This window comes from Balaenoptera musculus, chromosome 4, assembly GCF_009873245.2.
Source record: "Balaenoptera musculus isolate JJ_BM4_2016_0621 chromosome 4, mBalMus1.pri.v3, whole genome shotgun sequence".
Lineage (NCBI taxonomy): Eukaryota > Metazoa > Chordata > Mammalia > Artiodactyla > Balaenopteridae > Balaenoptera > Balaenoptera musculus.
In genome coordinates, this window is record NC_045788.1 from 63,295,817 (window position 1) to 63,320,466 (window position 24,650).

The following is a 24,650-nucleotide window of genomic DNA, read 5'->3' on the forward strand; positions in this document are numbered from 1 at the left end:
CACAGTGAGAAATGTGCTGGTTTGCTTACTCTTCCAAAGAGGCTGAGCCATGTGGAACAGATGCACACACCTGCAGTCTATCAGTCAACCCCAGCTGTCCTACAGATGAGTGAGAGCCTGGATGAGATCAGCAGCTAAGTACCTGTTGTGTGCCTCTGAGTTTTAATGACTGATTATGCAGCAACAGTTGATCAGATACACTCAGAGTATTCTGAGATTCCCCCAAAGGTGACAAAAAAGGTTGGCAATTAAATGTAAGAAAGCTTTAATTATGGGAACAAAATGTTCCATAGTGTGAACAGTAAGTCTTAAAGGGACCTATTTGTACCAAATTCTACTGTGAGGGAGTGACCATTTACCTTCCATACACATGGTCTTCAAAATTCTTATGCTTATATACTACTTTATGGCTTACAAAACCCCTTTTTGTAAACCAGGTGACCACCATCACAGCACACTAACAGATTACTACTTGCTTTCTTATCCCAGAACAGGAAAGGAGTCTCACCACTCTTCAGCCTATCTCAACCTGTCCAGTAAGTTTAGCAAATTTAGGCCTACAAATAATGCCTACACTCCATTACCAGTATTTTTAATCATCTGCTTACCCAGATTAGAGGCAGAATGACATCATGATTAAGAGTACAGAGTATGGATTGAGACTGGTCGAGTTCAGATCCCAGCATTGCTGTTTTAATAGCTGTTTGACCTAAGGTAAATTACCACACCATTTTGATTGATGCAGACTGAACATATTAATATATGGGAAGTGCTTTACAAAGTACCTGGGACACACTATACTGTATTTAAGTAACAATACAAAGGTCAGCAGGCTAACAAACTTTAATTACCTGCCTATAGCAACTTCCCTAGAACTGACCATGAAAATAACCTAAACTAAGAAGAATGTGCATTTCAGGCACCTTCAGGGCAAGTGTGGAGATGATCACTCCATTACCTAGTTACTTCAATTTATCTGCCAGGAATACACAATTTATCTATTTAAAACATCAATAACAACAAAAAGAACTCTTAATTATATATGTAGCAAGGTTAAAACAAAATCTTTATAAACTGAGTTGTACCAGCCTTTTACTCTTTCCACTTGCGTTTATTTAAACACAGTTCTCAAAACATTTGAGTGAAATTGGGCCTCCTTTGGTAAGCAAAGGACCTGAAAATAATATTTAAAAAATGAACAGGCAAAGTCTTCAGTTCATCCACAACACAGGTGTAGTGTTCCCTTCTCTTTTTCTCATCTCTGAAGCACCCAGTTTTTCCATATAATCTAAAAGCTAAAAGAACAAGAGTACATTTGTGGTGGAATGTATTGTCACTTGCTGATAACTAGTTGAAATACCATTTATCCCCTTGTAACAGCTTTAAGAAATAGCCTTTTAAAGGCATTCATTGTGTAACTCTTATTCCCTGCTATATATATAATACAGATTATATAAATGCCGACAAATTCACATTTATATTAAGCATTAGCTGTATTGAAAGATCTTTAGGTCTAATACTAGCAGTATAGAGTTACAGAGCATAATTTATCACTTAATTGCAGGTATATTAAGTATGGTATGTTTTATGGACTGGAAGAAAACGGGCATTTTTGTCTTGAATTTACTACTGACAGTCTATTCTGAACAGTTCTGCTAACCATTGATATGTTAGAAAGAAAAGTAAAAACCAAACTTTATTGTTGCTTTTTGCCATTTGGTAGCATTTTACACAGGCTTCGATCTTCAGAATACCCTGGATTCAGTAGAAAAACCATTTAAATGAAGTTTTGTACAATAGAAACTTCTCAGCAGTCAAAATTTAGACTGTAAAAAAATACATGCAAAACATACTTTTCTGAAAACACTTAACTTTGAACAAAGCACCGAACTACACAAATGCAGAATGAAAACACCATTTCAACTCCACCAAAAGTAGTCATCATAAAAGGTGTAAAAGTCACCTAACTTCACTAGGCACTGTTCACTTTTTAAACAGGAGACAATAAAAAATATTGTCCACAAACAATATCCCAACTCTAGGGCAGGTTTCAGAAAGTCTTCAACTTCATGCTTTAATAGCGACCTAGGAAGAAAAGAAACAAATATGCTTCAATACTCAAGTGTGTACTTTTAATGTTGAGAATTTTAAACTACTCTGCCATCAGGAAATTCCTATGCACCAGATTCTCTCCTGTGAAAACAGAGGAAAACATTCACATAAAGATTACACTAAGACAACCAATGTTAAACAGAAATAGCTGGGAGTATATCTAACTCAACCTGAAAGCTAAGGTTTTAAGTCACTCAAATGTTTCCAAGCTGTACAAACATTACAAGGACTCCTAAAAAAGAAAAGCTACAAATGGTGACAGAATATATTTACTATTTTAATAAGCAACAAGAGTAAGATCCAAGGGTTGTTTTCCTATACTTCCTTGAACCAAAAGTTGGAGATAAATATAGATAAAACTAATTGAATTCACCCATTATCTGCTGTGTTTGGTAAGTCACAGCAAGCCATGCTATTATAATAAAATCATATAAATCAATAAAAACTTACGAGGTGAGTATGATCGAGATCTGGAACGTGATCTGTATCCTCCACGACTATAGTAGGGAGAAGGTGACCGTCTTCTGTAAACAAATGTCAACACCATCTAAGACTACTGATATTATATATGATCCCTTTGTCACTTTCCAAAACTAAAAGACCCTCACTGACCTTGAAAAATATTGCATTAGTCACAGGATTTCAAGGTCTGTTTTAGTCCTGAGAATGAAGCACACTATCAGGCCCAGTACCAAATAACCCCTCAAACTATCAGAGGTTGAATACTCCTTGCTATATTTGATCCACTGATCATCCGCTAATTAACATTATACTTAACAGAATTTAAAATGGCTTAGAGAAGGAAAAAAAAATCTTTACCACTAATTTTAACTATACGCTATGAGCACCCAAAACAAAATTTCATTCATAGTGCTTCAAAGTGATTTAGTTCTGCGTAAGAAAGATCAACTTGAATACTCACTTGCTATTCTGAGATACTTATAAAAAGCTAATAAAACTATCAGGAATAATATTATCTTAGTTTCTGCCATATCTCATGTTAAGGTACAAAATGGTACCACTGAGTAAATGACCTAGTGTAAGCACAATTAATTTCTGTGAACACACAAATTAAGCCATGTACACACTGTCATTTGGTTTCAGTTACAGTATATTCATAAACTTCATGCAATCCAATTCTGTGTAACGCCAACTATAATTTACCAAAATACTAATAACGAAAATGTCTTTATGTGAGCCATTCTACTATTGTACAGATTTTCAAATCTTCTCCTGGCATACCTGTATATCTGATCCCTGTCTTGAGCAGCTCTCCATCCTCCTCCTCCTCCACCTCCTCCTCTGTGAAGGCAGAAAAGCAACATATATTCATTTAAAAAAATTTTGAAAGTATACAATTCATGCAATAAAATTAAAACAGAAGTGAAAGCTAGCTGCTTTTGCCACCTCTTTACAAACTGGCATAGAGCTCTCCCTGGTGGTTAAAATGAATATCATTAGAAGTAAATGCTCATATGAATTAAAATAAAAATAAAATATTAAGACCCTAATCTTTGCAGCCTCCACAAATCAATCCCTTAAGTGTCACTCAGTACAGAAATGCCACTTTTAAGAAAGTTTCTTTTTGTCAGTGTTAAATGTCAGGACTGTCAACTTCTTAAAACATTACTGAGTGTGCAAAAAAAGACATCCACACCTCAACACCACACTAAAATAAGGTGTCATGGATTAACTGTTGTGGTCAATACTTATTACACAATTTACATTTTGACAAGCAAGGCAGGGTCTGAATTACCTGCTGTTGCTAATAAAATAGAGAACTTTACTTCATTTTTGCCTTTCAAAGTATTCCCAGTGTCATGAACATTTCCCTGCCAACCCCCAAAAAACATATCAATATTTTTGGTAATAAACTTCTTACCATTATTACACTAAATTATTGTCCTTAAATAATTACTTCTTTGGATTCTTCCAAGAATCAATTTCCCCTGCCCTTTACTGCACGATTCCTTAAGATACCAAAAATTGCTTTATAAAGCAATAACATTCAAAATACAGCTTATGAAACTCACTTTAAAAACAAAAAAGGGGGGCTTCCCTGGTGGCACAGTGGTTAAGAATCTGCCTGCCAATTCAGGGGACACAGGTTCGAGCCCTGGTCTGGGAAGATCCCACATGCCGCGGAGCAGCTAGGCCCGTGAGCCACCACTACTGAGCCTGTGCTCTGCAATGGAAAAGGCCGCGACAGTGAGAGGCCCACGCACCGTGATGAAGAGGGGCCCCCGCCTGCCGGAACTGGAGAAAGCCCTCGCACAGAAACGAAGACCCAACACACCCAAAAATAAATAAATAAATAAATAAATTTATAAAAACAAAAAAGGGGGGAAAAACTGAAGTATAGTCTATAATTTTGTTTTCACTGTCATGTTTTGAAACCAAGGATTTCAGTTGGTTTACAACTTGGTGTTTAAAAAATATACATACGAAGATAAATTAAAAAGACGTATAACCATAAAATCTAGTTTAGGGGCTTCCCTGGCAGTCGGTGGTTAAGACTCCATGCCGCCAATGCAGGGGACTCGGGTTCGATCCCTCGTCAGGGAACTAAGATGCCGCATGGTGTGGCCAAAACAAACACCTAGTGTAAACTCTGGGCCTGGATTTTAGTATTGAAGGTAATGACTTGTATCAAAGGCTAAAACTCAGGTATGTATAGTACTGCTTTAAATTATGTTGCAACTGATTCAGGAGAAGAGCTGGCTTGTCCTTCAATTTTTTGGCAACTTAAACTTTGTATTATGCTTAACTTACCTGTATGACCTGCTGTAATAGTCCCGATCATCGTAGCCTCGATCGTATCCCCTGTCGTAGTAATCTCGACGGCGTGAGCTGCCACTATGAGCAACAGTAAGTAAGATTTGTACGAACTTAAAATCTTACCTATAATAATGGTTAAGTTTCCAGCATGGGAAAAATGGTCTGGTGAAAATCAATTACCCAGCAAAGCCAAATCTACGGCATTTCTTTATGATAAAAGTGGGATGTGATCTATTAAATGATACCAATCAAAATGTGTGGTACCAACAGAATGTTTCCACTGAATATACTGTATTGACTTTGAGTTTTAGCCAGTTTGAAATGCCAAAGATCCCCCCCCACCCCTAACTACGTGTAGTTCTTGGAGGAACTGAACAAACTGAACTGGCAGTATTTTTAACAACCTTGAAAATAAACTTACTAGGTAGGTCTCCCCATGTAAATTCCTGGTGTTGGGGTATGTGGTCTCTTTGTTATAGAGAAATCAACTCTGATCCTACGTCCATCAAGCTCCATTCCATTGGCACGCTCTTTCGCCTTCAAAAGGTATGTAAGTTGTTATATACACCCTGGGCAAAGCCCCAAATTATCCAACAGCTATAAACAGGGTCCAACTGGATGTTTCAGCTAGGCCACAACATTATGGCTGACAGCTTATTAATAGGCTTTTCCGCCTATTAAATCTTTATTTATAAAAGCTAGCCCAGAAAAGCTTACCCAAAAAACCACAAAAGCCAAGTTAACCCATGAAATATTTTATTTAACACAGTGCTTGTAGCTCTAAAGCAGTACATAGCTGGCAACTTATGACCCATGAGCTAAGAATTTAAATGGGTGAGGGGAAAAAAAATCAATAGTATTTCATCATAAATGGAATTCAAAATTCAGTGACCATAAATGTTTTACTGAAGGATAGCCCCACTCATTAATTTGCATATTATATGGCTACTTCTACATTACAATGACAGGGTTGAAAAGTTGTCATTAAGATCTTATGGTGCACAAGGCCCAAAATATTTACTGTCTAATCCTTTACACAAGTTTATGGCTCCTTGCTATGGAAGCAAAAGGTTGGGATGAAGAAAGCTTGAATTACATATAGTTCTCTTATCTAGAACACAGACTGAATAAAACAGTATGTACTTAAGAAAAAAATATCCCATTCCAAAGACTTAGCAGTTTGTTCACAATTTAAAGAAACACCCCTCCACCTAAATAGAATTTAAACTTCTAATTCCAAGTATGCTATTTTCTAGTTTGATTGTTTCTGCCTCAAGATAGTTTCTGGCACTACGGATTCAGATACAAAATATGCTATCTTTAGCAAAAAAAAAAAAAAAAAAAAAATTTAGGGAAACCAGGAAGCTTATACTGTTCAATTATTACCAAAATGAAGTGAACGACATACTAAAGCATCCCTTAAATCTCTTAAATTATAATTACTTGCATTTCAGCTTTCAATTTCAATTCTTCCTTTAGTAGATCAGCTTTATTTTAAAATCTATGGTTTTTAAAAATTAGTATAATCTTGACAAAGTTACATATACATATAAAAGAAAATGTATAACCATATAATCTCATTTAGAACTCAATTACTCATCTCAACATTGACCTCAGATGGCCTGTCATTTAAGTTTCTCAAGCTTTTCCTTATACTGTATCTAAAGTCCAGATTTCTTAAATGTGGCCTAGATTCTCACACTGAATTTTTACTTTAGTCTACATAATAAAAAATTTTAACTGGCAGTCCAGTGGTTAGGACTCAGTGCTTTCACTGCCATGGCCTGGGTTCAATCCCTGGTTGGGGAACTAAGATCCCACAAGCCATGCAGCACGGCCAAAAAAAAACTCTAAATATAAAATCACTTGCTAGTATACATTCAAAACCAGTTCCTTTCTCCTGAGTCATAGTCATAGCTTTATCACTTTTTAATGTTTTTCTCCATTTTAGAAAGTAATTTGGGGGGGACTTCGCTGGTGGCGCAGTGGTTTAGAATCCGCCTGCCAATGCAGGGGACACAGGTTTGATCCCTGGTCCAGGAAGATCTTACATGCCACGGAGCAACTAGCCCATGCGCCACAACTACTGAAGCCCACGCACCTAGAGCCCATGCTCTGCAACAAGAGAAGCCACTGTGATGAGAAGCCTGCGCACCACAAGAGTAGCCCCTGCTCGACACAACTAAAGAAAGCCTGTGCCTAGCAACAAAGACCCAATGCAGCCAAAAATTAAAAAAAAAAAAAAAAAAAAAAAGAATTTGAGGGCTTCCCTTGGTGGTGCAGTGGTTAATAATCTGCCTGCCTATACAGGGGACACAGATTCAAGCCCCGGTCCAGGAAGATCCCACATGCTGCAGAGCAACTAAGCCTGTGTGCCGCAACTACTGAAGTCCATGTGCCTAGAGCCCATGTTCCGCAACAAGAGAAGCCACCAGGATGAGAAGCCTGCACACCACAACGAAGAGTAGCCCCCGCGTGCCACAACTAGAGAAAGCCCGCACACAGCAACGAAGACCCAACGCAGCCAAAAATAAATAAATAAATTTTAAAAAACAGTAATTTGATATAAACAGTGATTAAATATTCCAAATAAGTATTAATATTCTTACATTTTAGAAATATCTGTATCTAGACACATATCACACCTGGAAACAGTTGACTATGTTGGGATTTACTTCAAATAATGTGGTGGAGAGGACTGAGTTGGAATATAGAACCAAACTGTCATACTTTTCTGTTACTCTAACAAATATTTGAAAATGTCCACATTAGAAGGTTTTTTAAAAAAATTCAACATTGATCAGTATATCTTCCCAAACGAATGTATTTCCTTTAGCTCAAGCTATATATAGTTACTAAAGCAAAAACTGTCCTTATCCAAGTAAAAATAGTTAAAAATAGAACTGGTATTTTTAAAAAGATACAAGACTTTTACTTACTTCCTTGGCATCATCTACATTTTCAAAATATACAAAGGCAAATCCTCTTGAACGTCTAGACTGCTGGTCATATACAATAGACACATCAGCAATTGGGCCATATTTAGAGAACACTTCTCTTAGATCTCTTTCTGTAGTGTATAAGCTCAATCCAAATACTCCAAGACAACAGTTGGGATCAGGATTTGCCTAGAAATAGAAAAATGGATTTTGAACTTTAAAACGTGTCATAAATCAAAGTTAAAAAAAAAAAAAGGAACTATGCATAAATTAGCCAAAAATGTCACACTAACCCTAAAAGATAACGAAATAAAATGCTATTCTAAATTAATGTTACAACACCACCACAAGCATGTTTAAGAACGTGTAGGGAAGACGGCAAAAGGGGTAATTTCAACTTAGAGTCAAGTGGACGGGAAACAGCAGCTCATACTACTGAAAAGCACCTGACATTTTTTTTTTTTGGAGATTGGAGGACAATTTGCCCAAGGGATTCACCTTCTAGGGCTTTATTCTAAGAAATGGCCACACACTCAACAATATGCACACATATGGATAATCAGAATAGCACTGTCTCTATAAGCCAGAGGGGGAAAAAACGGCATACTGTTAAAATGTTGAATTAAGATATACCACTCACACAATGGGAGGCTCTAAATCGCCAGAAAGATATAGAAGAGCATGTTCAGCCTGATTTTATTTCTATAGAAACATCATATACATAAAGTGTTTATATATATACACATAAATGTAACCAAAGATGAGTACCAAACTGTTTTTAACAGGTATTAAGTAGCTTGCAATTATAACCGTAAGGAAAATAATGAACCAAATGTTGCTGACACTCACACTCCAGTTGCCGTAATGAATTTGCCCAAGGTTTCATTTATGTCATACATACATTTACTGCAGTCAAATTCCATCCCACTTTCAAAAACAAACACTCCCTTTAGATCTACTTGTATTATATTATACAATGAAATCACAATATGAAAACACTAAATGCCATCTCATTTGCAACTTCTTGTAGAAGATAAAAAAGCCTCAATACCTGGAAGAAACTTGCTTAAAAGTAAATGGGAGGGGCTTCCCTGGTGGCGCAGTGGTTAAGAATCTGCCTGCCAATGCAGGGACACGGGTTCGAGCCCTGGTCTGGGAAGATCCCACATGCCGCGGAGCCACCAAGCCCGTGAGCCACAGCTACTGAGCCTGCGCGTCTGGAGCCTGTGCTCCACAACCGGAGAAGCCGCAACAGCGAGAGGCCCGCGCACCGCGATTAAGAGTGGCCCCCGCTCGCCGCAACTGGAGAAAGCCCTTGCACAGAAACGAAGACCAAACACAGCCAAAAAAAAAAAAAGTAAATGGGAGGGCTTCCCTGGTGGCGCAGTGGTTGAGAGTCTGCCTGCCAATGCAGGGGACACGGGTTCGAGCCCTGGTCTGGGAAGATCCCACATGCCGCGGAGCAACTAGGCCTGTGAGCCACAACTACTGAGCCTGGGCACCTGAAGCCTGTGCCCCATAACAAGAAAGGCCGCAACAGTGAGAGGCCCGCGCACCGTGATGAAGAGTGGCCCCCACTTGCCTCAACTAGAGAAAGCACTCGCACAGAAACAAAGACCCAACACAGCCAAAAAAAAAAAAAAAAAGTAAATGGGAAAAAATCAGGACAGCATTCTGTAAAGTGTATTAAAACAAACCCAGAAAACTTGAATAACACTAGTATGAAACATACAGACCTATGATCTAGTCTACTAATAGTAATGTATAATAGAGATTTTTTTTATTTGATGGGCTGTTAATATGACAATACCTTGTTAATGTGACAATATCTTAAATGTGACCAATAACACAAATGTAGACAATTACGTGGGTGGTGTCTTTTAAAAAGAGACAATCTCAAAACACTAAAAAGGCTCTACAGGTAACTCATGCTAAAAGCTCCACTGTCAAATAATATCAGTTCTAACATCAAACAAAACAAAAAAAAAGGGAACATATTATTTATTATTATAAAGTGGCTTTAAACAGTCCACTGCTTTAAAAACATTTTTTTCATCTTACCCGATTCCCAACATGACGCCTGCGAGTAGACATGGGAGAATGACTGTGGCTATGCCGTCTTCGATAATCTCTACTGTAAGATCTGCTACGGGATCTTCTATGGGAGCGGGACCGAGATCGTGACCTTGTATAATGCCTTCGAGAACTTCTTCTGGATCTAGACCTGAAAGACAAAGGCTTCAAGGTTATGACTAAATAGCTAACAGTAAGATATGGCTTTCAATTCTTTCAATACTCTATTCTAGAGTTAAACTACAAAAGTTGGAACACACAATTCAGGCGTATAGCGGGATCGATAACTTTTCTTCTGTATATAGTCATTTCTACTCTGTTAGGAAGAGTTCCAAAAGCCACTACCAACTAAAGCTCCCTTACATCATATCTTAAAATAATTTAGAGATTAATCTTAACACAATTATCTTTCGAAAACCATAAAACATGCATTTCATACTAGCTTGATTTGCACCCACCTTTACCCCTCAGAATACCACCCTCTATTTTTCTGCTTCTTGCATTATGCCCACTATTCACTTAAGATAAAATCACCATCACAGTTTTCTCCAACAGTGTTTTAAAACCAGTTACTCTTAACTACAGTGATCATATGAACTGTCATTTAAACCAAGGAGGATACATTTTAAGAGAGAAAGGGGGCGCTGTTAATTATGCCTTACAATAGGCATAAACTCGGGCTGACCTGGGCAAACCAAGATGTATAGCTTACTCTTGACGAACATTAAAAAAAAAAAAAAAAAAGCGCTGCATTAAGGTGTTTTTGTTTTATACATACATTTGTCATACTAGACTATACCTATTTATCAAGAATTGCAGTTACTGAAAGCCAATGTTCTGCAGTCTATTTGCCATACTAATAAGCAGTTCACTTAAACTCAGTGAATCCTCACAATTCTGAACAACTGGTACTATTACTAATTCGCCTTTTATAGATAAGGAAGCTAAGACTGAAAAAGGTTAAGTAATCTGCCCAAGCCAGAAAAAAATAGAGGTAAGATTTGAACCCTAACGCCAAAAACCCAGGCTCTTAACCACTTAGTCTTCTATCTCCCAGATCTTAACGATTAAGTTCATTTCTAGTACCAATATTAAATAAGCCAACAAATGAACTGACCCTCTCTATCTTCCTAGTTTACAAAAGCACACACCAATTTGAAAGCTAAGAGTAACAAGAAAATCCCAAGACAGTCTTTCTTACCTAGATTCAGATCTGGACCTGGACTTTGATCTGGAACGCCTGGAATCTTCCTTGGAGCGAGACCTTGCAGGGGTATGCCTTGCAGATTTCCCAGATCCATGAGCACTTCCACTTCTGGAAGCAGAACGGGATTCCTACACGTAGATGTCAAAAGTTTAATTTGTATACTTTCTGGGCAACTTTAAAAACAAATAAGCTGTGGTGAGATAAATGGTGAGGGAAAGCAATCCCCTTCCAAGATAAGAAAACATAGGTAAGGGCAGGAACTGAATATACCTGGTATAATAGTTACGTTGCTCCAATTGACATAAGCCAATTAACTTGAACTTCCACCTTTTTTTAGGGAGCAGGGATAAGAGTTAACTGACCCCACTCTTCAGAAATGGGTGCCAAAGCCAAGCAGTTAAGGGAACTGCCCAAGGATTGTTTTGGGAATGTTACTCCATAAAGACTAGGGTGAGAAAGAACCTTATTAACTATGACACCTATACCTCACACCTATTTCAATCAAGTTGCCACCAACAAAAAAAAAACCCTATGAAATTCATTAAAACTTACTGTATAATCAAGTTTTATTTATTGCTGAGTGGGAAAAAAAGACAAGGACGGTAACTGTTTCAAGTCCCAGAGAAAGGTAGAAACCTAGTGGAAAGCAAGAACCAGCTTGAAGGACACTAGATCTGTAGAGCCTGTCCATCTAACCATGGTAGGAAGTCCTTAAAAAATCTCAAAGCAACCAGATGGAGCTATAACAGAAAGGCAGTGAATTAACTGCAGAGGTAAGAATTAAGAGGGTACCAGAGATCTTACTCAGTTAAGTGTAGATGAGCCAGTGCCAATCGATGGGGAACTGAGAATAAGCAGTTAGAAAAGTTACATAAAGGACATATTAAAACCAAAACAGTTTAGATCATGGGTTCCTAATCTAGGTTTAGGAAGGGAAGTTCAGGAAATCTAGGTATATACTGTATACCCAAGCTTTCCCCTATCGTAACTGGAACCAGCTGGTAGGTAGGTAATACAAAAAAGATTTCTAAAAGAAACTAGCAAAGAAATGGGTAAACAGGATAACTAGTTCATCAGTGAACCAAAGGCATATAATTAGTGGAAAAAGCAAATATGTATAGAAAGAACTGGACCTAGGGAAATGTTCTGCCAAGACACCAAAACAAATAGTGGAATGGACAAGAGAATCCACTCAGTCTGATAGCTAACCAAGGTAACATCAAACCAAGACAACCTTTATTCCAGGTTATCCATCTTCAGCAAATTAAAAGGCATTAGTCTAATGAATCTTCCTGCCCAACACAGGATAAACAGCCAGACTCAAAAGGAATCAACATTACAGGTAAGTCACTGTAGGGGTAAGAATCAATGTTGAAGTTGCACAGAAGTTATCAAAGAGACCTCCCTGCGTGGAAGACCCTCAGAATAAATACTCTGGCCATTCTTGAAAGGATAGAAAATACGAAATTCTTTTAAATCACAGCCCAAAACATTTTAGAATATGTTCTGTGACTTAAGAGCATAGTGGAGAAAATTTGGAAGATCTTTCCTATGATGCAACACAGAAGAGACAAATTAAAGCTTAAAGTTTAGAACAGGGAACATAAGAGTTAACTCAGTGGGCAAAATGAGTTCTGGTCTCTACACCCAAAACAACTCTAAAAACTTTACAGTAAGATTTCAAAGTCATTATGAAACATGGTGTGAAGTGACATGAAACACGACAGCCCCCTCTCCTTCCTGGCATGAGTTAGTAAAGAGATTCAAAGAAGGTCCCTAATTATTAGTGAAAACAGCTGATTTTACCATCAAGGAGTGGTTAGAAGTGGTTAAAGTGGTTTGGGGACCCCAACCAACAATCCCTTAGCTTTCTCTGGCAAATATTCTGAAGAGACATTTTAAAGGACAATCCACCTCCTCCTCCTCGAACAAAGAAGTTCTCAAACTGGGGATGCACTTTCTGCCATCATTTCAACAGGCAAAAGCTAATCTAGAAGAGAAGGTAGAAATAGGGACCCAAAAGCTATTTACTAAATACCTTTGTTTACTCCAATGCTAGAAAGATTACTTCACGGAATGATCATGACTTTTAATGGAAACCAACGAAAACAATTTGCTCTGGCAGGAAGAGAATATGGGTGCCTCACAGTAAGAGTTAAAAGATTACCAATAAAGTAACTGTAGTTAACAGAATCAGTCTAGGGATCTGAAAAAGGAAGAAAGAGTAGAAAAAGTCAAGATCCTCTTTTAAGCCTCTTGCTTCAGTAAACAGAAAAGCCTTATTCCAAGCTGAGATGCTTTACCAGTCCAAGAGGAAAAAGAAAGTACTTCTAGCCTCAGAATAAACCTTAATGAGGTTTCCCCATGAAATTCTAGCAGATCAAGGGTCAAAGATACAGTATTTGTGAAATTATCTTAAGACTTTTCACTCAACCTCTAAAACTAATTGGCTATATGCAGATCCATTTTGTGAGCAATCACTTCTCAGACCAAGAATAAGGGAAACCACCAGAATGCTAAGATTTTTTTCCCTTCTGTACTGACACTCGTTAGGCTAACACAGAAAACAATGCCTCTACCTCCTACCTTTCTTGTCAGGGGTAGTCTTAAAGTTAAACCTTTTTGCAGTTATGTTGGCCATTAGCTGGTTTGGAACTATGTGCAAGGATATTTAGCCTGTCTAGAAGAAATGACAACTAAAATTATTAGCCAAATCTAAAAGCATAAAGTTAGCTTTAAACCTTGGTCCATGGTCAAATCTGTAAAACCAGCTGGAAAAGCCCCTACACGCAAGGAAAATTTCAAGTCCACTTTCAGGGCTGTCAAAACAATAAATGTCAACACATTAAAATCCTACCAAAAGAAGCACTACTCTGAACATCAATATCTCAAGGAAAAGGGTCATATACTTAAAGTTAGCATGAATAACAAAGCCAAAATTCCCTGAAAGCTGCTCAGGGAATCAAGTTCTTATAGATTGGATCTTAATCATATACTAATATACAATCTATACGGAACACATCAGGGAAAAACAAACTCAACCTTCCAACAAAATACCAACCAGTGTCTACCTATTCTGATAATGGCAGTATCTTAGAAAAACTTTCTGAAAGAAATGAAAGAAGTGGGAAAAACCATCCAATCACTAGGTTTCTCATACATTTTAAAAACTAGATGCACTAAATTACATTTTGAACAGTGGCTCTTAGAGCTATGCAGTAAACGTACCTAGCACTTAAAAACACATCCCTAACTAAAACTTATGTTAGGTCTGGAATTGAGCATCTGTATTTCTTAAAAACACCATAGGTGTTTATAATGCTTAGTTAAGTCTCACTGACTTAATCAATTTCAAGCTTTATACTTCTTACCTGATTTTTTTCCCCAACAAAGTCATTTTCCTGAAACCTTGTTTTTTGTTACCTTCTCTGCCCCCACCTGCCCCCTGGCATTAATCAGCCCTCCTGAGGGCATGTACCTTACACCTGTCCCAGGATAAGAGGCCTGTCTCCCCCATACTCCCCAGACAGGGGGTAGAGGGATGCACTCTCATACTCAAAGATGCTTTGGCCAGGGCAGGAGAGGAACCTGAATGGATGAGATGGTCCACTAGCATCAATGTTTATTTTTGGTTTACACCTTTCCAGCTTGTGCCATATAATCGAATTCCAAACTGCTTCTTCCCCTTAGATGACCAACAGGTCTTTTCTCTATTGGACCCCAAGGACCTTTCAGATCTCTTGATAAAAAAATCCATGAGCTTAAATAGAAATATAACATCCATTCTCATCACTTGCCTCAGCTTTCTGCCTAAACTGTAATTCAGAATGCAAAATCAACATTACCAATTTAATGTTATTAGTTTACATGTGGCAAGTTTTACAAAGCAATAATCGGGACAAAGCAAATACTGGAAACTATTGCCTATAAATGGAAATAATTTTCTTCTGCTTGCAAGATACAGAAATATTACAAAAGCACAAATCTGACACTAACAGGCCCTAAAATCTCAGAAAATGGATTCCTCTAGAATGTCATTTAGACCACTTTTTCCAAAAGCTGTTAAGGTCTGACAACTCTCAAAGTTTTTTAGGCTATCTTCATTTCAGGGAGAAGTGATAGCCTTGGCTTTCCCAATAGGGTAGAAGCCATCTGTTGGTTGGCTACTACTGGGTATTATTTTGACACATGCGCTTGTCCCATCCAACTGAAAGTAACAAGACTGCACCAATCATTTTTTTCTATTCAGCTAAAACATAACAAACACACAGAAGGGAAAATGACAGAACTTTGGCGTCTATTTCCCCAGTAAGTGGAGGGAGTAGGGAACCAGAATAAAGCTACTTTATGATCTGTATCTCTCACATCATTTTAACGGTTAAGTGTTAATAACAGAAAATGAGAAAAGGGAAAAAAAACACCTACTACTTTTGCCACTTTTCAGTTAGATATCCTGTTCACTTATGTGACCCACCTCATTCAAAGGGAAGTCCCTATAACTTTTTAGCAGTAACCCCAGTCACTGAGCTGGAATAACAATTAAACAGAAAAGAATTAAGAATCATCTTGTGAATTTAGCACACATGCATCTTAAAGTTAGGGCCTAAGTGGTCACAGCTTTCCACTACTGCCATCCAGAAAGAAATTAACGCTTTCATAAACACGAAAAGAAACTATCCTGTCCAATGCTTTGCTTGGATTTTCGGGGTTTGGTTCTATAACCAACCTGGTGACATTCTTTAGGAAAACTTTGACAAACTTAAGAAAACATTCTACTATGTATTGCTCTGTACTGAACGATAGGGGTCTGTGCATTAAGAGTCCAGGGGGGTGACACAGACAGACCACCAACTCCAACTCTGGAGGTACTCACTCATGCCCCAGGAGCAGCAAAGTTAGAGATGAAAAATTCAGGAGACAACATGAAGCTGGCTGTTACCCAAACTGAAGAGCTCATTCCTGCCTCCTATTTGACTACAAAGGGTTATTATTATTTCTTAAAATTGCATTTCAATCATTTGACTAAGAAGTTAAAATTAGAATTACCTAATTTAAACGTTTCCCCTGGAAGGCACTTCTTTACCCTGTATATATTTCTTCTATTAAACAAATAATGCATGCATGTTTAGCAAAATATACAGGGACACATAAACAGACTAGTAATTACTTAGCGTAGTGCTTTCTGATTCCAGATTACTTCTTATCTTAACTTCATTTTTATTTCTTTTCTTCATTCTTCCGTTTCAAATTCTGACTTCTTTCATCTTCCCCACTTCACACAAATTGCTCAATATTCTACAAGTGGGACTTCTGGTCTGATAATTAGCATGCATTCTTTCTTTTATTTTTTCAAATTTCAGCTTCACTTATTCCTGAGCTTCAAATACTCATTTATAAAACTTGTCAAATGACGACTTCCGCATTTTCCTTCTTCAACATTAACCTTAATAGAAAAAGAACAGGATGAAGAATATTTTAAAACTCCAGGATAAAATCCAGTGCCAAAACTGAAACTAGAAAAAAAAAAAAAATCCCTCGTTGTTTTGGATTTTTAGAAAAGCTAGAATACGCAGCTCAAAAAACTGAAACTAGTTTCCTGTTGGCTCTAAAATATATAATCAATCTCTTTTGTCTACTCCAAGTAGATTTATCATGCTTAAGCTGAATGTGAAGTGCACAACTGAACATTTACTGTTCAACTGACATTTTAAGAGCTATAATTACATTTCACACTTCTTATCGTATTCATCAATATAAAGTATGTTCAGTGTCAAAAGCACATCTCTAGTCAAAAAGTGACATGTAAATACAAAAGTGCAAGAAAGGAAAGCACGGACAATTCATTTGCACAATGATGACAAGGCTGAGGGGTGAAGAAGTTTACAAATTGTGACTAAGGGCAAGATATGTATTTAACGTCACACATTTTTTTTAACTGCAAAAGTAGCTCTGTAAAAAAACAATTATCAGGGAACTTGAAAATTTGGACTATAGTGTTCAACCCACCCCTAGAAAGCTGCTCTAGTGAGATTTTATAATATAAATGGCCCAACTTACTAAATTTAGAACTAAAATCATTAAAAAGACCAAATCAAATCAACCAACTACTATATGCAAGTAGCTATGAAGAAAGCCAAACAAACTTGAATCCAACAGTGGTGTTTTCAAAGAATTTTTGGTAAAATCTACCCCCTCAATGAACAAAGTATTAAAATCTTCTGCGGTCCAGAGCAATCCTACTTTTAAAGGTGGCAATATTGGGAGAAAATTACAGCTCACCTCCTGAAATTATTAAAAAGACTCAATATCACTTAACAGATCAATAAAGTATAATAGTGTCTACTGAACACCTTAATCAAAATAACTGCCCTCATAAAACATCCTAGTCTCCCTGAACTTCACCTTATGATCTTTCACTGTTAACAATTTCCTCTCCTAGTTTTTCTGAAAATAAAACTTTCTGGAAAAAAAAAAAAACAACAAACCAGAGACAGAGAGTGAGAGATAAATTTTTATACCTATCTGATCAAAAAGACAACCATGCATGGCTATGATGGAAGTGTTGTGATGTCTTTTCTAAGAGGGTAAGCATAATCTTCAGTCCAGTTTTTCAGTGTTAATCATTGCTCATTTAATCCAGGGAAAAATTTAAATAACTTTTTATTTAAGGGAGTCACAGTAATTCGTTTTAATATCCATCACTAAAATGTAATGGGAAATGTTTACTGCCAGCACAAATGTAATCGTGGAATCAGAATGCCCAAGCAGGTTTCCTCTTAAGGCCTCCTAAAGTTTAAATACAGGGCTTCGGTGCAGAAGATGCTGGAATAGAGGCCAAAGCTCTAGATACCACAAGTTCTCAATATGGACCCCTTCCTGCTATTTCATTACTCCTTCCCAACATTCTCCCTTCTTTTATATTTGAAAAACAAAACACACCGCTAGATAATATAAATACTAGGTTCATTCAAACCTCAGCTAAGTTCAAGTGGCCACTTCATAAAACCAGAAGAACTACTGGGCTAATGTTATACACATATGGTTAAGAGATCCTACTTACAAATAAGCAGAAATTTGTCCCATCACCAACACAATTTTTGTTAAAATAATTCTAGGGACTACAACTGGAATTTATGTAACATTAAAAACGTGCAAACTCATTAGGTTGATCGACAAGATAGTATTTTAAAAACTAGGAGGAGGTAAAGAAAAACTCATCGAATCTGCTATAAAGATCAATGCTAATATCAACGTAAGGACTATTCTATTTCTTTCTGCAGCTAAACTCTACCGGAAGGTTGGTTGGATAGAAAAATCCTCAAAGACTGAAAATTTCTGAAAAAACTGTCATCTGACACGCCTAAATGAGCTCTAAGCCCAAGCTTTTAAAAGACCTCTTGCAAAAACAGTACAGACTCTGAATTTACATTCATAAAACATTCAGTGATTTCCAGAAGCGCAAGTATGTTTTACTGTTTCAGAAGACTACTTTTTAATCTAATATCTAAGGAAAAAAACAAAAAACCCAAAAAGGGTCCTCATCCATGCTGTCATATTCAGCAATCTTGTTGATAAAAATCAGAATGTAACCTCCAAAACCCAATTCAAAGCAAAGTTTTTGGGGAATTTAAAGACTGATTTGCTATAATGAAGAACTCCCCAACCCCAGCTTAAAAACAACACTAAGTGACACCCTCCCCCAAAAAACTAAATTGGGTGAACACTTAAAATTCCCAATCACCACATCACTGTAGGTCATAAGAAAATAATACAATTATGAGTAAAAAACTAATCAACATAATACGCAATGCTAAGGCTCAAAAGATACACACAACTGTAGCATTGTCCTCTTGGGCAAAATGTCAACAACTATGCAAGTATTAATATTTACCAGGCTTTGGATTTTATTGGAGATAAGGAATGGGAAAAAGCTGTACAAGGCAAATTCCATTTAACACACCTCTCATCTTCTGAATTCGTCTTCACTCTTTTCACAAAACCAATAGTACTTACCTTATAATTACTTGTAATTTCAGTATGAACATGCCACCTTCTAGTTCCAGGCCATATCCGTAACATTAAATCATTCTTAGTTAAGACCAAGAAAAATATTCTTCAACCTGGTTTCAAGAGACTTGTGCCTAACCAGACTCACACCAAAACAAAACTATTTCCTCCCACCAACATTAATTTAATCCTCTAGGAAGACACAGATCGATGTTTTAGTTTTCAAAATTTGGATTTAGAGTTAGGAGCTAAAAATAATTCAAAAAGACAACCCAAGATTAAGCAGAAGAGGAAAAAAACTGCAGAATCTGAAAGGCAGTTTGATGGGATAGTATCCAAATGCTAGTCATCTCTACAAAGAAAAAGACTAAAGATAATATACCTATATTGTATACACATTACTTCTACAAAAATAGGCAACACCATCAAGAGTATTTATTGCAATCTTGATAGGCAAATTAAAATGATTTGGTCCATACAAATAGCGTTTCCTTAGTTTCTGGTTTCTCTAGGTAAAGACCCATTTGTACAAGCTGAAGAAATTAATTAGGAGGGTAGAACATTAAACCAGTGCCAAGAACAAACGTCACCACACCCTGAAGAGTGTGACCATAATTGGGCCTTACAAGATTTATTTATCACCCCCTCACTATTACCATGCACCTCTAAACTTGGCTACATGACTCTATCATGTTCTTATTCTCCCAAATTGTGGCATGACATATCTGCTAAAAGCACCTCTCTTTATTCCAAAGGTGCTTTGCAAAAAATGTGAGCAATTTTGGGAAATGACTGGAAGAAATTAGAACTTGGAAATGAATAATATCTTACTTTAACATGGATTTGGCCAGATCAGGGAAGTCAGCTCTAATTAGAAACAGGTTTTAATTTAAATCTATCAACTCTGACATGAAAAATCCCAGATACAGGTTAAAAGGTAGATTCTACCTTAACTGAAAGTGTGAAATGAACCACAAAAATTCAGGAACGCACCCTAGCTGCACATTTAAAACAAGACAAAGGAACAGAAGGAACCACAACTCTAAGTGTCAATATTCACGCAGTAAGTAAACACGCTATCAATAACCAAGTCAAGGATAATTTATTGCTCGCACCCCACCCCAGTCTGTATAGGAATCGAACTTATAATAAAGTCTAAAGGAGAAGAAAAAACATTTCTAGAACGGCGGGGCCGGTGGCTATGGTGGGGCAGGAGGTGGTTCCAGCTGATAAGATTTTAGTGATTACATTAACATTAGCTGATTAGACTGGTAGGTATTAGTGATTTACATCAACAATTTGTAATGTTTGAAAACTCAGAGTGGAATGAAAGTAATTTTTCAGGCTCCAGATAAGCTATTCATAGCAGGCCATGTCCAAGATGATTACCCCGAATGCAACGGTTTTCCCACTGTTTTCAGGCACTTTCAAAAGGAAGTTTCTAGCCAATCAGACCTGAGTGTTCTACCTAGTGTTTTTAATGGATTATATTTAAATCATTCCACTGAACTTTATGGTTTTGCCACGCATTCTTTGGGAGTCCCAAACGTATTTGTTTTAGGTATAGTCTAACCATTTCAGGTTCCAATAAACCAACTGGAAAGCAATCTACATACAAAACAAACGCCAAAAAAAACAATGTGGAAGTACTCAACAACGTCAGAGTTCAGAAAAACTCTTCCAAGAAGTCAAGACTCTGTAAGACAAAATATCAATTTCTAACAGGTACCTTTAAATTTTTTATTACTTTGTCTCCTTCCATAAGAATTTATTGAATAACCATTCTATGTAACGGGACTGTGATATAACTAGGATGTATATTCTACTAACAAAAAGTACCAATTCAAAAACTTGATTAGCGGGATGACAATGTCTCTTGAGCTGCCTCAAACCAGGACCTAATTCTTGAAATTGTTTCCTCCCTTACGTAAAAAATACCCTAACTTTCCTTTGGGGAATTTTTCATCTTCTCAAGCACACCAGCACAAGTAACTTAGTCAGGTTTATTCAACTGAGAGCTCTAGTCAGAGACCATTTTGTAGTCTCAAAACAATGCAAAAGTATCCTATAATTGTTTTAATAGCTGAAGACTAAAATTATTATTTGTTTTCCAGTCCAAACACCGACGCCTAGTTTCGACAGTATATTCAACCGGCAGAAACCATAACCCACAGCTTTAACAACTTGTGAACTTGATCCAAGCTTTCTCACCCTAAGACTGAGCTTAAAAAATAATCGCACACACACCGGTGACAGTGGCAATCAATCGTCTTACGGAAAAACATATAAAGCCAATACTGATCTACATAGGTAAAGGCGGGGCTGATTAGTTCAAACCAAATTAATCAGACTTGGCTCCAAAGTTACACAGTAAATTCACTAAGACTCGAAGAGCTAAAAAGTTTCTCTATAAAAACGCCCTTCTAATGAACCAACTAGAATTTGTTTCATGAGTTTGAGAAGATATTTAAATAGATTTACCTGACAATTACAGATAAACTGTAAAAACACCCAACCTAATCCCATCAAGTAAAAGAAAAAAAAAAATCAAGTTCCATGGTGCTTTTTATTACCCTTCTTCTAACAAACCTCCAAATAAGCAAGATCCTGGCAAGACTGACATTTCTGCATCTTAGTACTCACGGACCCGCAACCAAGCTTTATATCATGCTTTCCAAGCCCGGGAACTTTCTTATTTCTGCAGTTCATCCAACCCTCACCGAACCCCACATTTTGGAGTGGAAACTTTAAAAAGTGAACCAACGCAACTTGTGCTCCACAGAATAGGAATGCCTCAAAACAAAGAAAACAACGGCGGCGTAAATTGCTGCCCGCCAATTTCTCCTCCACCATCTCGCAGAAAAAAATCTACTCCCTCAAACAAGAAAATCTCAGCGACTCCGTGGTCTACTCTGTATACCGAAAACGATATTGGGTTTGAAAGCCCTTTCGGTATCAAAGAAAAGCACTCCATTTAGGCCGAACACAAAGCTCGCGCGCAATCCCCTCAAACTAACGGGTCCAGAACTTAGCCTACCTCAGACTAGTTTCCCCGTTTTAAAAGAGGCCCCCAAGAACACCTTAGATTCCGATTCTTTCGGGGCCCGGAATATGATCCTGTCTTAACCTAAATTCTGAGCAAAAAAATCCCAACGAACGCTGCCTTTCTGCCCGCCCCCTCCCCCGCGGCCTGGAGATTGTCGCGCGGCTCCTCCGCCATTTTGTGCCTCTGGCAGCGCGCCCGGCCCGCCAGCCCAAGATGGCTGCGGCGAGGTTTCACAGGAGAGCAACGGCGAAACGAGATACCGCTCCCCTCCCCCACCACGGAGGGGACGCAGCGGCCATTTTTAATTCCCCCCCACCCCCATAACGGAAAAAACCGCCGTTTCGGGTAAAGGGCCACCTAAACCCGCCGGCGGCCTCCTTCACGGATAAAGACACTATCCACGAGGGCTTTTAAACCTCTAACTCCAATCCCTCCCGGTCTCAGACTTCGGAGTCGAAATCGCCCCAGTCTCCCGGTCCGAGGCCGACGGGCCTGGAAAGAGATGCAAGAAGCTGGGACCACACAGCCGCCCCCTGCACCACCGCTACGTACCCGCTCGCCGTAGTTCTGCTCGCCGCTGTCGCTCATGACTTCTAGCTGCTGTCGCCGCCCGACGTGCTTCAATCGAAGCTGCCAACCTCTTGCGCCTTCTAGCTAGAGGCTCAGCCGCGGCCCCGCACCACGCACTGGTTCCCGAGCCGCTGAGAGGAGAAACGCTCCGCACCGCCTCCGCTCGGGCTCTAAGTCTCCCGGATGTGACGCGGCGCTCTTTAACCAGGCCCCACCCCCTCCCAGAAGGCGCGCTTTCTTGGCTCCGCCCCTCCGCGCTCGGCTTTCCCTTTCCAGCAGTGGCGCGTCCCGAACTGTACGTGACGTAAGCCCCGCCCCTCGCGCCGTGCTAACCCCATCTCCGGGTCTTTTTGAGGCGGGAAAGAAAGCGCGCCAGTGGCCTCAGTGGTGGTCGCCACGGGGCGTGGTGATGTCACCGGCCACGCCTGACTCTCTTCTGGAACTTTCTGGGAAGCTGTCGTGGAGGGTGGGGGAAGGGAGGGAGGAGAGGCCCGCCGTTTCTCCCATCCTTATTTCCGTTCTTCCGCTTTGTTCGTTTCTCTTTTTTTGTGTCTTCATTTGGTTAGAGAGGGAGGATGTCCGTATACTGGGTTCCGTGCTTTACTTTGGTTTTCTGTAGCTTCAGTTGTGGATCTTTCCTACCTGAAAACCCTTCATTTGAGCATCTGTTAAATACCAAAGCACTTTACCAGATCTTGATGTACTGAAATCAGACACAATCTCTAATCTGAAGTTAGTGGTCTAATAAGGGAGAACTGTTAAACATACATTTGCAAACTAAGATTTTGCGTTAGAGAGATGTACAGCTATAGCGGTGTCACAAGGAGTGAAGATTAATTATGCCATCACCCAACAACATGACATAGTAGAAAGTCCAAACTTGGAAGTTCAGACATCCCTCTGGGCCTGTTGTTTCCCTTTAGAAAAAACAAAGTATGGTACCCAGCTGTTGAGGTACTTTGATACCTGTAAAGGGCCATTTGATTTTTTAAAACAGCTTTCTTGAGATATAATTCACATGCCACGCAATACTCCTGTTTAAAGTGTATAATTCAAGTGGTTTTTGTATTTATGGAGTTGTGCAACCATCACAATTTCAGAACAGTTTCATCACCCCCAAAAAGAAACCTGTCATTAATAGTCCTGGTACATCTTCCCCCTCACATTTCCCCCCCACCCCCTCCACACACAACCCTCCCAGCTCTAAGGAATCTAAAATCTGCTTTGTCTATAGTTTTGCCTATTCTGGACATTTCCTATAAATGGAATTGTATATGTAATATGAAATCCTTTGTGACTGGCTTCTTTAACAGTATAAAGTGTTCAATGTTCGTCTGTGCTGTAGCATGTATCACTATTTCAGTCCTTTTTATTGCTGAGTAATATTTCGTTGTATAAATGTATCACATTTTATTTATCCACTCATCAGTTGGTAGACTTTTGAGTGGTTTCCACTTTTTAGCTATTATGAAGTATGCTGCTGTGAACATTCATGTACAAGTTTTTGGATTAACATATATTTTCAGTTCTTTGGGGAATATACCTAGTAATGGAATTGGTGGGTTGTATGGTAACTCTATGTTTAACTTTCAGAGGAACTGCCATTTAATTATAGCCACCCTAGTGGGTGTGAAGTGGTATGCTATTGTGGTTTTGATTTGCCTATCCCTAATAATGATGTTGAGCATATTTCATGTGTTTATTGGCCATTTGTAGATCTTGTTTAGGGAAATGTCTATTCAGATACCTTGCCCATTATTACTTTTATTATTGAGTTGTAAAAAGTGGCAGTTTGATTCTTGCTTGTTTAAAATAGTCATCTGGGGACTTCTTGGTGGCGCAGTGGTTAAGAATCTGCCTGCCAGTGCAGGGGACACTGGTTCGAGCCCTGGTCTGGGAAGATTCCACATGCAGTGGA

At 38.4% G+C, this 24,650-nt stretch overlaps 1 protein-coding gene across 4 annotated transcripts; it reads right to left on the reverse strand.

Annotated features, from left to right (window-relative positions):
- Window positions 1-248: 248 nt before the first annotated feature.
- On the reverse strand, window positions 249-22,919 carry TRA2B (transformer 2 beta homolog). 4 transcript variants are annotated; one of them, XM_036849779.1, is made up of 9 exons: window positions 22,715-22,911; window positions 11,104-11,237; window positions 9,891-10,053; window positions 7,830-8,018; window positions 5,312-5,427; window positions 4,885-4,968; window positions 3,355-3,414; window positions 2,563-2,633; window positions 249-2,085 (listed from the first exon to the last, which is right to left on the reverse strand). In XM_036849779.1, exons 1-9 carry the CDS (start codon window positions 22,748-22,750, stop codon window positions 2,075-2,077), a joined length of 864 nt encoding a protein of 287 aa, XP_036705674.1. In that variant the 5' UTR covers window positions 22,751-22,911; the 3' UTR covers window positions 249-2,074. The 4 variants fall into 4 exon arrangements, with proteins under 4 accessions (XP_036705674.1, XP_036705676.1, XP_036705673.1 ...); XM_036849778.1 differs by having other exon boundaries at window positions 672-2,085; window positions 2,563-2,636; window positions 22,715-22,919; XM_036849781.1 differs by lacking the exon at window positions 11,104-11,237 and having other exon boundaries at window positions 2,563-2,636.
- Between the last annotated feature and the right edge of the window lie 1,731 nt (window positions 22,920-24,650).